Source organism: Plasmodium vivax, chromosome 6 (assembly GCF_000002415.2).
Source record: "Plasmodium vivax chromosome 6, whole genome shotgun sequence".
NCBI lineage: Eukaryota > Apicomplexa > Aconoidasida > Haemosporida > Plasmodiidae > Plasmodium > Plasmodium vivax.
The window spans coordinates 163,921-176,676 of record NC_009911.1 but is presented as its reverse complement, the minus strand read 5'-3'; the positions used below and the strand labels follow the sequence as shown (position 1 = coordinate 176,676).

The 12,756-nt window shown below is 54.8% G+C and overlaps 3 protein-coding genes across 3 annotated transcripts, besides 6 other annotated features; 2 read left to right on the top strand and 1 right to left on the bottom strand.

The window, feature by feature from the left end:
• Positions 1–158: 158 nt before the first annotated feature.
• Positions 159–4,978, top strand: PVX_001830 (hypothetical protein, conserved; the record flags this gene model as incomplete). Its single annotated transcript, XM_001612677.1, has 3 exons — positions 159–285; positions 479–571; positions 783–4,978. 3 exons carry the CDS (start codon positions 159–161, stop codon positions 4,976–4,978), a joined length of 4,416 nt encoding a protein of 1,471 aa, XP_001612727.1.
• Positions 3,362–3,414: a microsatellite.
• Positions 4,979–5,086: 108 nt separating the features above from the next.
• Positions 5,087–5,138: a microsatellite.
• A 651-nt stretch (positions 5,139–5,789) lies between these two features.
• PVX_001825 (hypothetical protein, conserved) lies at positions 5,790–6,299 on the bottom strand (the record flags this gene model as incomplete). Its single annotated transcript, XM_001612676.1, has 1 exon — positions 5,790–6,299. The coding sequence occupies one exon, from the start codon at positions 6,297–6,299 to the stop codon at positions 5,790–5,792; it is 510 nt and encodes a 169-aa protein (XP_001612726.1).
• Positions 6,300–6,563: 264 nt separating this feature from the next.
• Positions 6,564–6,619: a microsatellite.
• A 691-nt stretch (positions 6,620–7,310) lies between these two features.
• Positions 7,311–7,346: a microsatellite.
• Positions 7,347–7,789: 443 nt separating this feature from the next.
• Positions 7,790–7,809: a microsatellite.
• Positions 7,810–8,247: 438 nt separating this feature from the next.
• Positions 8,248–12,414, top strand: PVX_001820 (hypothetical protein; the record flags this gene model as incomplete). The annotated part of the gene is made up of 2 exons (XM_001612675.1): positions 8,248–9,966; positions 10,306–12,414. 2 exons carry the CDS (start codon positions 8,248–8,250, stop codon positions 12,412–12,414), a joined length of 3,828 nt encoding a protein of 1,275 aa, XP_001612725.1.
• Positions 9,199–9,230: a microsatellite.
• Positions 12,415–12,756: the final 342 nt, after the last annotated feature.

Genomic DNA, 12,756 nt, shown 5'->3' with positions numbered 1-12,756 from the left:
AGAAAAATGAAAAAAAAAAAAACGATATGGAACTGCTCCCCTGCTGCGCCCCGAACGGATGCTTCTCAACAAAGTTACGGCGCCACGTGGGCCACTTTTGCACACATCCCACCCACTCCTCTTCTCCCTCCTCACCTGTTAGGATTTACAAAATTCAAATGTGCAAATACGCACTGATAAATAAGTGCGACCGAGGGGAAAACTGCACCTTTGCTCATGACATCAGCGAGCTGAGGATAAAGCCCGACATGAGGAAAACGAAGTTATGTAAAAGTTACATACTAGGTATTCCTCCTCTTCATTTTTTTTTTTTTTTGGGGGGGCATACACATAAGAGCAGTGTCTCGTTGATTGCGCACATTCTGCCCGTGTTTAGTGCCTGGTACGTCTGCAGCGTTTGTTTTGGCCCCCTTTGAAAGGCCTTTAAATGTGATGCATACACGCACCTGTTCATTTGTTTCCACCCCCATGTTCGCAGGAAAATGCACGGACCACAACTGCATCTATGCCCATTCAGTGAACGAGCTGAGGGAGGTTGGGAAGCCGGCTATCTGCCAGCTGCACCGAGAAGGTTCGCCTAGCACCGAGTTTGCTGTGTGTTTGCAGTTGGTTCCGAGGGGAAGGGGCAGCACGTAGCAGAGGCCCATCCGATGTGGAAGTCGACTCGTTTTTTTTATTTTATTTTATTTGCCTATTTTTTATTTTTATTTTATTTGCTTATTTTTTATTTTTATTTTATTTGCTTATTTTTTATTTCCCTTTCAACGCTTCCCCTCACACAGGCAGGTGCATCAAGGGGAACCAGTGCAGGTTCGCGCACTCCATAAACGACATAAACACGAAGCTGGTGCAGTTCTATGAGGAGCACATGCACGAGGGGGAAGTGGAGTTTTCGCGCCTGAGCAGGGGAGGCGGCGTTGGAGGCGGCGTGGGAGGCGGCGTGGGAGGCAGCATGAGAGGCAGCGTGGGAATCGGCATGGAAAGCGCCCTGCGCAGCGGAGAACTGCTACACCTGGCTCGCCAAGAAAAGGGCAGGGAGTGGAAGCTAAGCGTGAACTTTACCGACGGTAGTTCCAACTCGTCAAGTGTTTCCAACCAGCCCACGCGGGGATGCGCCAGAACCGCCAACAGAACAAGCAAAACAAGCAGCACATGCAGAGGTATAAACAGAGGAATGAGCGGAGGAATGAACAGAGCAAATTTGATAAAGAACTCCCCATGCAGTGCCTTTTCAAGCAATAACATTTTAAATTTGAACTGTCGAAAGGAAGAAGAAAAAAAAAACGAAGACCTGCTACTGGCCAGAGATGGGAAGTACACACGATTGTGCGCCATCAACATGAATATGAAGAGCAGGCAGGGGGGAGCCTATCGATATGATGAACGGTTGCTCATCCAGGATGGCAAGGAGGATTACCCATTAGAGGGAAAATTTAAAAAGATTAATTACCCGGAAAATAGACAGCAGCATGATGGGAATGGTCCCATAGAATCGGTGAGACAGAACTTTACCCCCTCCTTCAATTTTCGCTCCATCTTATCCTTTAATGGGGAAGAAGCTGGGGATAATGGAAACCCTAGTGGGGCGGTAGATGATAGGAGTGGCACCAGTGGTGACGACTCGGTTAACTACGGATTGGCACGAAATGTGAATGCGATTGGGGAGGAGTCCACTCTAGGGTTAGGCAACCAAGGTGGAACCGTCCGTGGGGGGAAATTCCCGCAGGGGGGAGAGTTCACCAGAGTGAGAGACTCCGGAAAGAAGGTGCCCCCTAGCGAAAGTGCCACATTCAAGGAGGAGAAGAAAAAAACCCAGGGTAGTGCTGATAAGGGGGATGGGTTGGCACACAACGCAGACCGCTTCATCATTCGGGGAGGCCTCAGCTGGGAGGGGAAGGCCTACCCCATGGGAGTGCTATCCGGGAATAGCGCTACGGACAGCAGCAGCATTAGTAGCGGAGGAAGGAAGGCACTGCGCGGGGGGGACTATGACGTTGGGAACTCCCCCCCGGAGTTGCAACAGAGAGGGGTGCATGACGATCCGACTCGAACCACCCCCTACGACAGAGAGGTTTCCCACTTTATCCGCGGGGAGGGCCTTTCCAATGAGCTGAAGAAGGGGAATGAAAAGGATGACGATGAGGAAAGGTCCCATCTGGCTAGGTACTACCATTCCGCTTTGGCCGTAAATAGAGATGACACGTTTAATTTCATGGGGGGCTCCCTCCTCCGGTCGGCATCGACAAGCGAAGATGTTGCGAATCGAAAGGAATGCAGCACGTGTAAGACCTACATGGCGGTGGACGCACAAACGGTGAGAGGTCGTCTTGATGGGGAGAGTGGAAAGTTGGAGAGGGAGAGCAAAACGGGGGTTACACCAAAAATAAGTAGCCAAAGTGGAACGTTGAACGTTAGGGAGGGTGGTCCTCCTGGTGGAAGCGGCACTCCGAAGGGGAGGGAAGAAGGTGACGACGGGGATGCAGCGCAAGTGCGGGGGAAAGAGGAGGGGACAACCGGTTTGGCGAGTGCGCCCGACCCCTACCAAGAAGGAGGGAAGAGGCTGCTGCACATGTTAGCCCTCAACACAGAAAGAAGGAGCACCACCGGCACGGCTGGCCACTCGCACAAGGGATCGCCCTGCTGTCCGCCCGCGTTGGACAGTGAGCGCGCGAATGGTAGTAGTGACCACAGCGGTGGTAGGGACAGCGGTGGTAGGCATAGCGGTGGTAGGGACAGCGGTGGTAGGCATAGCGGTGGTAAGGATAGCGGCGCCTCCAACGAAGAACCGGCGGAGGGACTGACCCGGTACGGCAGTGGCCTGCAGGGCGGGAGCAACAGCCAGTATGGCAGCAGCAACACAGTGGATACCTGCGCGCAGAACTTCGATGAGGTTTTCTTCGGCAGGGTTGAGGGGAGCGGAATTGGCTCGGACTGCGGCCAAAGCGGGGGGGTAACACGCGCTTGGGTGGAAAGAGCATCGTTGGGGAGGTGTGAGGACAAGAAGGGGAACCTCCATAATGAGAACCCCCATGACGGGCAGCTCCACAATGGGAACCCCCACGAGCTGCTAAAATACCTCCAAGCCATGCAGCAGCGGAGCGGATGTTCGTCGCTGGAGAGGCTGCAGACGGAGGATGGACCCTTCCAGAGGGGCGTCAGCGGCGAGCATATGGAGGCCTGCATGGGCAGCTCAACTGCATTGGGCGACTACGGGGGGGCGAAGAATCATGCCAGCTTTAGGCCGTATAACTTATTTTCCCTCTTTAGAGAAAGCAGCCCCGAATTGAGGAGGCTGCCGGATACCTGTGGTGGGAAGAGTGTGTCACAGAGGGGTGTCTCCCAAGATGAAGTCTCAGGGCGAACGGGGAAGGGCAGCAGCGGAAGCGGTGGAAGCGGTGGTAGCGGCGGTAGCGGCGGAAGCAGCTACGGAGTGAAATTTCGAGGCGAGCCCCTTAGGGAGAAGCGCTTCTGGAGGAGCGGGAGGAGCGGAAGAGGTGGAAGAGGTGGAAGAGGTGGAAGAGACGAAGTCCGCAGTGGTGATCTACCTGATGGAGGAGGAGAGCAGGTGGGCCCCGCGGGGTATAACCTTAGCGGTGGTTCCCTCGAACAAGGCAACCAAGTGAGGGAGGAAGCAAAACTGCTAACCGCCACAAGAAGAGAAAAGAATAAGAACCCTCTCCATCGCCAAGTGAGCAGCGACTCTCCAGTGATGAATAGCCATCAGGATGGAAGCTACGATTATGTGGACTATTCAAATGAGGAGAAGATGATCGCAAGTGAGCACCAGCTGCTCTATAGGTGGTTAGGTCTGTCCTCCTTAAGTGAAAGTGGCCCCCTGGGGGTGCACACCTCCGGGGAAAATATACTCCCCCCCCTGCATGGTGAAGAAGCTTATTTAGCAAATTTAGATGCGGCGGGAGGGATTGATCATGTCCTGTGGAGTGAGAAGGAGAGGAGTTGTTGGTCGAAGAGGAGCGCGTGCAGGAGTAGCCCCTCAAGGAGCTTGATCCACGGTGGAGCCCGGTCTCAAGTGAAGAGCAAAGAGGAAGAGTTTTACCCCCCCAGTTTGGGCAGCATCCCAATTGGGCACGAAGAAATGGGAAGCGACAACGTATTTATGGCCAACTACAACTGGGATGATAAGGAGGAGAGACTTGTGAGCACCGATGAGGGGGCCATCCTGATAGGCAGCACGGAGGGGGCGATTATGGGGAGCCAAGCGAGCAACCATAGGACGGTGCACAGGAAGGAGAGCGACGTTGCGAAAAAAGGGGAGACCCATTTTGGGAAGAGCGATTACGGTGGTGACTTAACTGTGGGGAAGATTCCCCCGAAGCGTCAGCTTTGTGAAGGGGTGGAGCGGAGCTGCGCTTGGGGGGGGGAGGCCAACTTGCTAGACGGGCAGAAGTGGGGCGGCCCGAAGTGGAGCGGGCAGAAGTGGGGCGGCCAGAAGTGGGACCAAGTCAGCCACGAGTCGCTCTCCAGGGCACACATGGGGGATGGTTCAGTAGGGGAGTGCCCCAACGGGCTACTGGACACCTGGAGCGGAGGCGCAATGAGCTTCTTGGGGAGCGACGCGGAAAAGGAGAACATGTCTGGCAGGGGGAGGAGTCAAGCAAGCCACCCGAGCTACGGAAATCATCCGAACCACGGAAGTCATCCGAACCACCCGAGCCACGCGTTGACGGCGGCCTTCCTCAACTATGACTACGAGAAGGGGATCGAAGACGACGTTGTGAGGAGCTTCTTGGAGGAGAGGAACTTCCCCGCGTACGACCGTCTGGACAGTTCCTGCTTTTATAACTTCCACGTGGGGAATGGGAGGCCTCTTCTGAGTAACAGCGCGGATGGCGCGGTGAGCGGCAAGGAGAGCAACTCTGCATATGACGGTGTGGAAGTCTCTGCGCATGCCGATGGTGCCTTCTGCGTCGACCTGTCAAAGGACCTGGACCTGCACTTCCTGAGCCAGGGCGGCTAGTGCGCTTCGTTGTAGCGGGCGAAGTGGGGAGTCATCAAACGGGTTGCTCCCCTGCGATTGGTGAGAGAAAAAATTCTGTGTGAGGAGGGTCGAGTTATCCGAAAGTGGACATGATGAGTTTCCTTTTCTTTTCTTTCATTGTTTTTTTTTTTTTTTTTTTTTTTTTTTTTCCCGATTTGTCACTCTCCACATGTCACTCTCCTGTTGTGTGCGTTTGCAACGTGGAGTAGACACGAACTCGCGGCTCACTGCTGCGCCGTTACCCTGTGCGGGAACAAAATGGACTACTCGTTTTTTGCCTTTACGGGTGGGCGAGGTGAAGAGAAGCCACCAATGTGTAGCGGTCTGTTTGGCAACGGCTCCAGGGGACCCACTCCTTTGGCGTTAAGTTGACACCTGACATGGGGAAGTTACGCAAGGGGGGAGAGTCACATCTCCACTTCTTCATTTTTTTTTTTTCCCCTCCTTGTGGGATTGCACAGTTATGTTAAAGCGTGGGAGGTAGGGGGGTTGTCCCGGGATGGACTCCTAATTTTTTTAACTCCTCACAAGTGGCCTTTGCATCTGGTGGGGGGGTATCCCCAGTTGGTTCGGTTTTGCATGCTTTTGATTTAGGGTAAAAAAATTAGGGGGGGTAGAGAGGGTAAGCTTGTTTATCTTGGCGGGGGGGGGGCGACGGCGAGGATCCATTTGGCCGCTCCCCAAAAAAGGAGTCATAGAGGCAGATTCATCAAATCAGCGGCAACGCGGCAACGCGTCACTTCCCCGGTGCAGTTGGGAAGCCCCCTCTTTTGCGCTTTCCCACGAGGCTCTACTGGCGCGCTGGTGGCATCCTTGCGGGGGTTCTGAGCGCGTCCTCGCTGGCGTGCTGAGTGCACCCCGCATAGTCCCTCCACAGTCGGTACTCAAAGGCGTACAGCACATTGTCTATGAGCAGCTCCTGGATGCACGAGTTTTCATTTGCATATTCACTGGCCTGTTTATTCTCTTCAATTTTTATTGCCACCTTAATGTTAGAAAAGGCCCGAAGGGAGGAGTGGTCCCCAGGGGAGTTGCCATTCGCCAGGATAAGCTCGGTCCTCTTAACCACGGTTTCTGCAGTGGCTGGGTTGCTAACATATATGCCTATGGTTTCTATGACGTGTGGACCCACGTTTGATAGGGAGAAGACGAAGAGGTGGAGGAGGACCTTCTGCTCGCTGCAGTGCACTGCTGAGAGGATGCTGCACTTGAGCCCGTCGTCATTCACGAAGCTGTTGGCGCGCGTGAGGTAGTAGCGCCTGGTTTCGCTCCCCTGGATGTTCTCGATGGATACGTTCATGTGGGGGGGGCCATGTGAGCGGTTATGCAAGCGGCTGTGCTGGGGGCTGTGCTGGGGGCCGTTTGACCATTCGGGTGGACCGCCGAGTGGGCGTGTCCGCCTCGCCACAACTGCGCTCTCCCTTTTCACGCGCACGGGCCCCTTCGCTCGGCCACCATCTCGATTCGCCCCCCTGGAAAGTGCCCGTTTTATTTTGTCCAGGAGGAACTTCATCGTTCAGGTGAGGCGGCTAGGGGGGGGATTTTCCCAACTGGGCCTCTAACCAAATAAGGGGAAAAAAACAAAAAAAAGAAGAAAAAAAAAAGAAGAAAAAAAAAAGAAGAAAAAAAACAATTCAATACGTGAGCACACAATGGGGTAACTTCTATGCCGGAGAAGCGTTCGCCATTTCTGGTGAACTCGCTGGTAGGTGCTCCCCTTTGGGATGAGCAGGGCGGACGTCGGCCACAACAAGCAAACCACATCACACCAGTGGCGTTATACCAACTGCGCAACGCCAGAGGTGTACGTACACCGAGTGGCAGGAGAGAGCCATGTGGGAGACGACCGATGGGAGAAGAGGAGAAGTGACTCCCCCTGCGTTTAGCTGTCTACTTTTGCAGTCAATTGGATGGTTAACCTTTTTTTCTTTTTTCCCCTCCTGCGAGTGGGAGACCAATCGTTCAGTGGAACCCAAGTCCAGCAGAAGGGACGCACTTTCCCATCTGGTAAAAACGGAGCAAGTGGATGGCAGACGGTTTTCCCCCTTGTGGAAGGACAGCCCTCTCACCATGCTTGTGCGTTGTGGGAACTGCGTCTGTAGCTACTCCGCGGGGTAGCCTCACTTTGGATGGATGCCCCTGCGCCAATGCAGGCAGGTGCAGAGCGGAGGGGCACGAAAGGGAAGGTACCCCTCTGGGGAAGTGCATCAAATGGGCGTTGCGGTTGAGTAGCGGTGATGGTGGCGGGACCTACTGCCGCACGAGGGGACGCCCCTCATGTGCGCGTGCAGTTGTGAAAGTTTTACACGCAATGGGGGGGGAAAAGAAAAAAAAAAAAAAAAAAAAGAAAAAAAAAATATCAGGCCTAACTCGTCACTTAATTGCCGCTATTGTTCCTCCCCGCGTGTCGATGGGGACGTTTTGCAAAAGAGTGGCATTTCACCGTCTGTTCAACATGTTTGTTTTGTTTTTTTTTTCCTTGTTGTATTGCCACTGTATGCGTCTTTTTTACATTTTTGCATTTTGTTTTTTCCTTTTTTTTTCCTTTTTTTTTGCACTTGTTCGGACGCGAAACCCCAGTTGCTGTCCGCGCGGGGCTGTCCACCACAACGCCCGCCTAGGTGAAAACTGGGGGGGGAAATGAACTCAAATCAGTTAAAGGTAAAGGCAAAGTTAAAGTCGCCGTCGCCGTCGCCGTCGAAGTTAACGTCAGCGCTGGCGTAAAATGAGCGCACTGCGGCGACTGCGCAGAAACGAAGCAGCGAAGCAGCGCCATGTCCTGGCTGCAAACGTGAAGCGATTTTTTTTTTTTTTTTTTTTGCTTCCCTTAATTGTATTTGTTCTCGTTTGTTTCTCCTCGCTGCACTTGTCTCTTCCCACTACACTTGCCAATCGCCGCCGCCCCCGCTGCATCAGTCGCAGCGAGAGGGGATATCACACACACGCGTGCCGACGAGTCCCCCAATCGACTCATTCACCGTAGGACAGTCGCACCCATTTTGTTTTTTTCCCCACCCCGATTAAGTTCCTGTGCAACGCCGTCGTATGGGTACGCACTGGGGGGGAGTCTTTTTCGGGGAGAAGCAATTTCGTGAGCTCGCCAAGGGCCGCACGCTGAGAGGGGCATCCCCAGAAAGGGGCACTCCCACAAAGGGGCACCTCCACAAAGGGGATTCTTCCCAAAGGGGCTTCTTCTAGAGGAGCCTCCCTCTCCTGGAGGGGCTTCCCCCCCCCCGAGTGGCCACACAATGAGCAACCTGGAGAGGCTAAAACAGCGGCTGGAGGAGTCGCTGGAGAAACACAAAAACAGGTTATTAAGGACGCGCCATAAGAAGGCGAACGGCTCGGTGGAGGCCAAGGCCATGAAAAGTACCAACAAGACAGGGGAGGAACCCAACAGAATAGAGAGAGCGAAGAAGGAGATGACCCACTCCGGGAGGGTAAACAGAGCAACAGTAGGAAGAGATAAACAGCCCAACAGATATGATGAAGACAGTTTGAAAGGCAGATTGATCGAAAGGCTAAGGGGTGCAAAGGTTCCTCCGGGGAGAGGGAAAAAGGAAAGCATAGCAATATCGGGTGCTCCTTTGAGGGACAAGCTGCACTGCAAAGCGGTTTCTTTGAAATGTGGGAGACGAGGGAGTGGAGCCAACCACGAAGTGGAGGGGAGAGCTATAGAAGAGAGTACCGTGGAGAGGCACACCATGGAGAGGCACACCGTGGAGAGGCCCACCCCGGAGGATTGCAACTTCGATGGGGTCTCCAACGAAGTTAGGGACAATCTAAATGACCTGTTCAGGCACTTTGTGAATTGCAAAATTAACAACCTGTATGTTATACATGGGGACCGTGGGAAGCTTCCAAGGGGGGACTTTGCGGAAGAGGGCAGAGGGGTCATGATGATTCCGGGGGTGGGGGCAAGCGAGGAGGTGCAGGAGGGAGTCCTTGGAGAGGTGGTTGGTGCGAACAGCCAACTGGGTGGCGCCTTCCCCGACGGTGAAGAGGTGGGGTGCGAAAAAGATGCGAGGGGGGGGGCAAAAAGGGGAAGCACGTTAGTGGGAGGGGAAACGAAAAAAGGAAGCACGTTAGTGGAAGTACCGGCAAAGAAGGGAAGCACGCTGCTGAGAGGGGAGGCACCCCCGTCGAGCGAATCCACGGGAGGAGACATCGAAGGCGGAAGGTACAACAGCAATTTTGTGAAGCTAATGCAAATAAAAAAAAAAATAAAAAAAAAAATAAAAGCATTTGAAGATGAAGAGAAGAGGTTGCTATGCAGTGATGAGAGGACCGTCTGCACTTTGGAATCTTCAAATGAGGAGAGGAACCTACCAGTTAGGGACCTCTCGACCTGCACAGATGGCGACGTTACTTCTGCAAGGGGGGTCAATCACTGGGGGGGGGTGGTAGTGCAGGTGGGCTCCTCTGTGGCGTCCGCCGTCAGCACTAACCAGGAAGAAGACACGTCTTCGTCTTCCACGGGGGAGAGCGTTGAGCTATTCACGACGCAGAAAAATATTTTCGTCTGCAACTACTACGCGAAGAAGTCCAGGAGGAGGACGGGTAGGCGCGGGGAGCGGAGAGAGGGGCCCCCCCACGTGGTGAGTGGCGCTGCCAACTTTTTGGGCAGCGCCTTTTCGCTGGCCAGCCGCTCCACGGCCATGTGCCGGCTGGGGGAGTGCCAAGTGGAGGAGTTCCCATCGGGGGAGTTCCCATCGGGGGAGTACCCATCGGGGGAGTACCCATCGGGGGAGTACCCATCGGGGGAGTACCAATCAGACGCGTACGAGGCGCACTTCGATCCACGTGAGTATAAGCGGGAACCACAGAGGAGAAGCAGCAGTCGGAGGATTGACACCCCCGGAAAGACGAAATATGAGCTCAGCTCATGCCCATCCAGTTACCATTCCAACCGGAGCAACTGTTTATCTCCCTGCAGAGGGAGCGCACCCAACTGTTTGAGGGGCCCTGTTGGAAGAGGTCCGAGCACACAAATGGGAAACCACTTGAATGATGGAGGGAGCCCTGCAGGGGAAAGGCATGCCAAGTGGGGCACCCTCGAGAGGGGTAGGGAACCTCAGTATGCAAGGGAGAGCAGACCCCTCAGTCCGAAGCGAAGTGCCACCTGTCTGCAGAAGGGGAGAAGCCAAGGTGAAATGAAAAGTGGCATGCAGTGTGAGATGAACCTGCGCAATAGGCCTTTTGGTGAGGGGAAGGAGGGGGCGAACCGGTTCCCCATTTGGCGTTGGCCTCGTGGGGGAGAGGTGCCTTGGAGAGGCGCGGGTGTGCGGGCTTCTCCCCCCGTTGAGTGGGACAAGGGCGGCCAGTTTAGCGGCGAGTTTAGCGGGCAGCGTGGCGGCCACTACTTCGGTGAGCCTAACGGCCAACTCATCCGTCCGGGGGATGACCCCCGTGCGAGCCCCCCCCCACAGCTAACGCGAAGTGCTCACCAGTCCTGTGGGGAACACACCAAATGCTACATATGCTCATTCCCCATCCGCAAAAGTGAGGAGCAATTCATTTTAAGAAAAAAAAAAAGGGATTACCACGTGGGGAGGATGCAGAAGGGGGAGGCATACAAGGAAAAGGAATGCACACCGAAAAACTGTTTGAGGGAACCCCATCTGTTATATCGTCGAAGCAGATGTGAAGTGAGTCATCTGCCCCAAGGGGTCCCCAACCATGGGGGGGTGGTCCCAGGAGACATGCTGCTTACTCTTAAGGGAGGCCCAAATGATGAGAGGGGGAGACTACTCCACTGTAGAGAGACACTCCATGGAGGTGCTGGAAAATGGGCTTGTATGGCTGATCAAGAGGGGGAGGAAAAAAAAATGGAGAGTTTCAAAAGGCGCATGGAGATTAAACACAGGGGAGGGGCAACCCACGGGAGTGAGGATGACAGATGTGGGCATGCTACCAATTTGAGATGCCACTCAGTGAGGGAAGACCACCCCCCCCGGGAAGCTTCCTTCGTCATCGATTCGGGTGGTCCCACGTGTGGAGGCACGTCGAAAGGGGAGGAAGCCGAGGAAGCCGTTTGGGACGGGGGAGGCTTCTCATTACAGAGGAGTACCCAAGAGGGGGGGCTGCAAAGGGTCCTTCCCACGTGTGCAGTGAGGGGAGACGACGAAATGAAGAACAAAAGGAGGAGCAGTCAGTGGAGGAACAACCCGGGGAGGGGTACCCTACAGGTGCCCCTCCCCCCTGGGGTAGCCCCCCCTGATGTGGACCACCTCAGCGAGGCATACAACACGTGGGTGTATAAAGAAAGGGTGTGTGCGTCCGCCGAGCGGGAGGGGGTCAGCATGGGAAGTGGCGTCCTCAGTGAAAGCACGCGGGGGAGGAAACCCAAGACGCGCTTCTGGAAGATCAGCGAGGGGGACACGTTCAACTTGCCCATCGAGGGGGAGGCGATCAATTTGAATGTCATGGGAGAGGCACTCAACTTGCCCATAGAGGAAGACCCCGGGAAGGTCCTCCAAACAGGGGTGGTCCCCGGGGAGAGGCCCGCAGAAAGGCCCCCCATATTTAGCCGAGAGGGAGGAACAAACAGGAGGCGCGCCACGTCGAACGGAGCCATTTTGAAGAAGGTGCTGAGGATGAAGATCGAGGCCATGCGCAGGGAAAAGGGAAACATGGGGGGGGAGGCGGAGCCAAGGAAAGTGACTCCACCGGTGGGCCCCGCCCAGGCAGAACAGAGCGCACATAACGCACCGAATGGAGGGAGGAACCGACTTAGCGAACGTGGGGATGGTGAGGGATGGGTGAGCGGCGAGATGTCTAGACAGATGTGGGGAGCAGCTCGCAGTAGAAGCGGGCTCAGTAGAAGCGGGTTCAGCAGAGGTGCTCTCAGTAGTGACCCTCCGAGTAGGCTTCCCCCGAGCAGTCGCGTGGAGAGAGAGGGCAATGTTGAGATGTCCCCCCCTGTGGAGGCCTGCTCCGTGGGGAGCGGCCCGGGCGATGAAGAAGCTGATGAAGGTGAAGATGTCGATGACGGTGCTGATGTTGATGAGGATGGCCATGATGACGGCAGGGAGGCGCTTCGCTTCGACGAGTCCTTCTACTGCAACCTGAAGCGGATGGAGAGCGACGACGTGTACCCGAACTCCGAGGAACCCATTAGCTCCTCGGAGAAGAGGAGGTTACTGGAGGCCTACCTGGAGGACCTCAGGAGGAAGAAGAGGCAAAACGGGGAGAGGCAAAAGGGGGAGAAGCAAAACGGGGGGAGGCAAAACGAAAGGCTGCCCAACTATAGCCTCAAATATAATATAGAGTTCTTTAAATTCGCTCAGCTTATATGCCAAGACAAAAGCTTCTGCAGCAGTTACTTGGGGCAGATGGGCACCAATATGGTAGCCAATGGGGACGACGTCGACCGAATTGCCTTTTCGATTGTTAAGCTGTTTAACGCGCGCTGAGGGGAAGGGGCCTTCTAGCCATTTGCATGCACCTCTTTGAGGAGTGACCGTGACCTCTTTGTCTGTTGCGTCTGTCTGGTGTGCTCGCCATTTTTAAGTAGACGCGCCAGGAGGAAAAAAAAAAAAACTGTTTTCACTGCCCGAAAAGCGGCTTCAAATTTGGGCACCGATGTGGTTACTCAACCGGCAGCGGTGTTCTGCACAGCGATGGTGGTGGAGGGAAGTTACGCGGAGGTAGGGACTTCATAATGGGGTAACAGTGCGCCCATGTAAGTTCCCCCTCCCAACGGTTGTATTACCTCTTCGTTGAGGATGGATCACCACGTTGGTGGCGGCATGGAA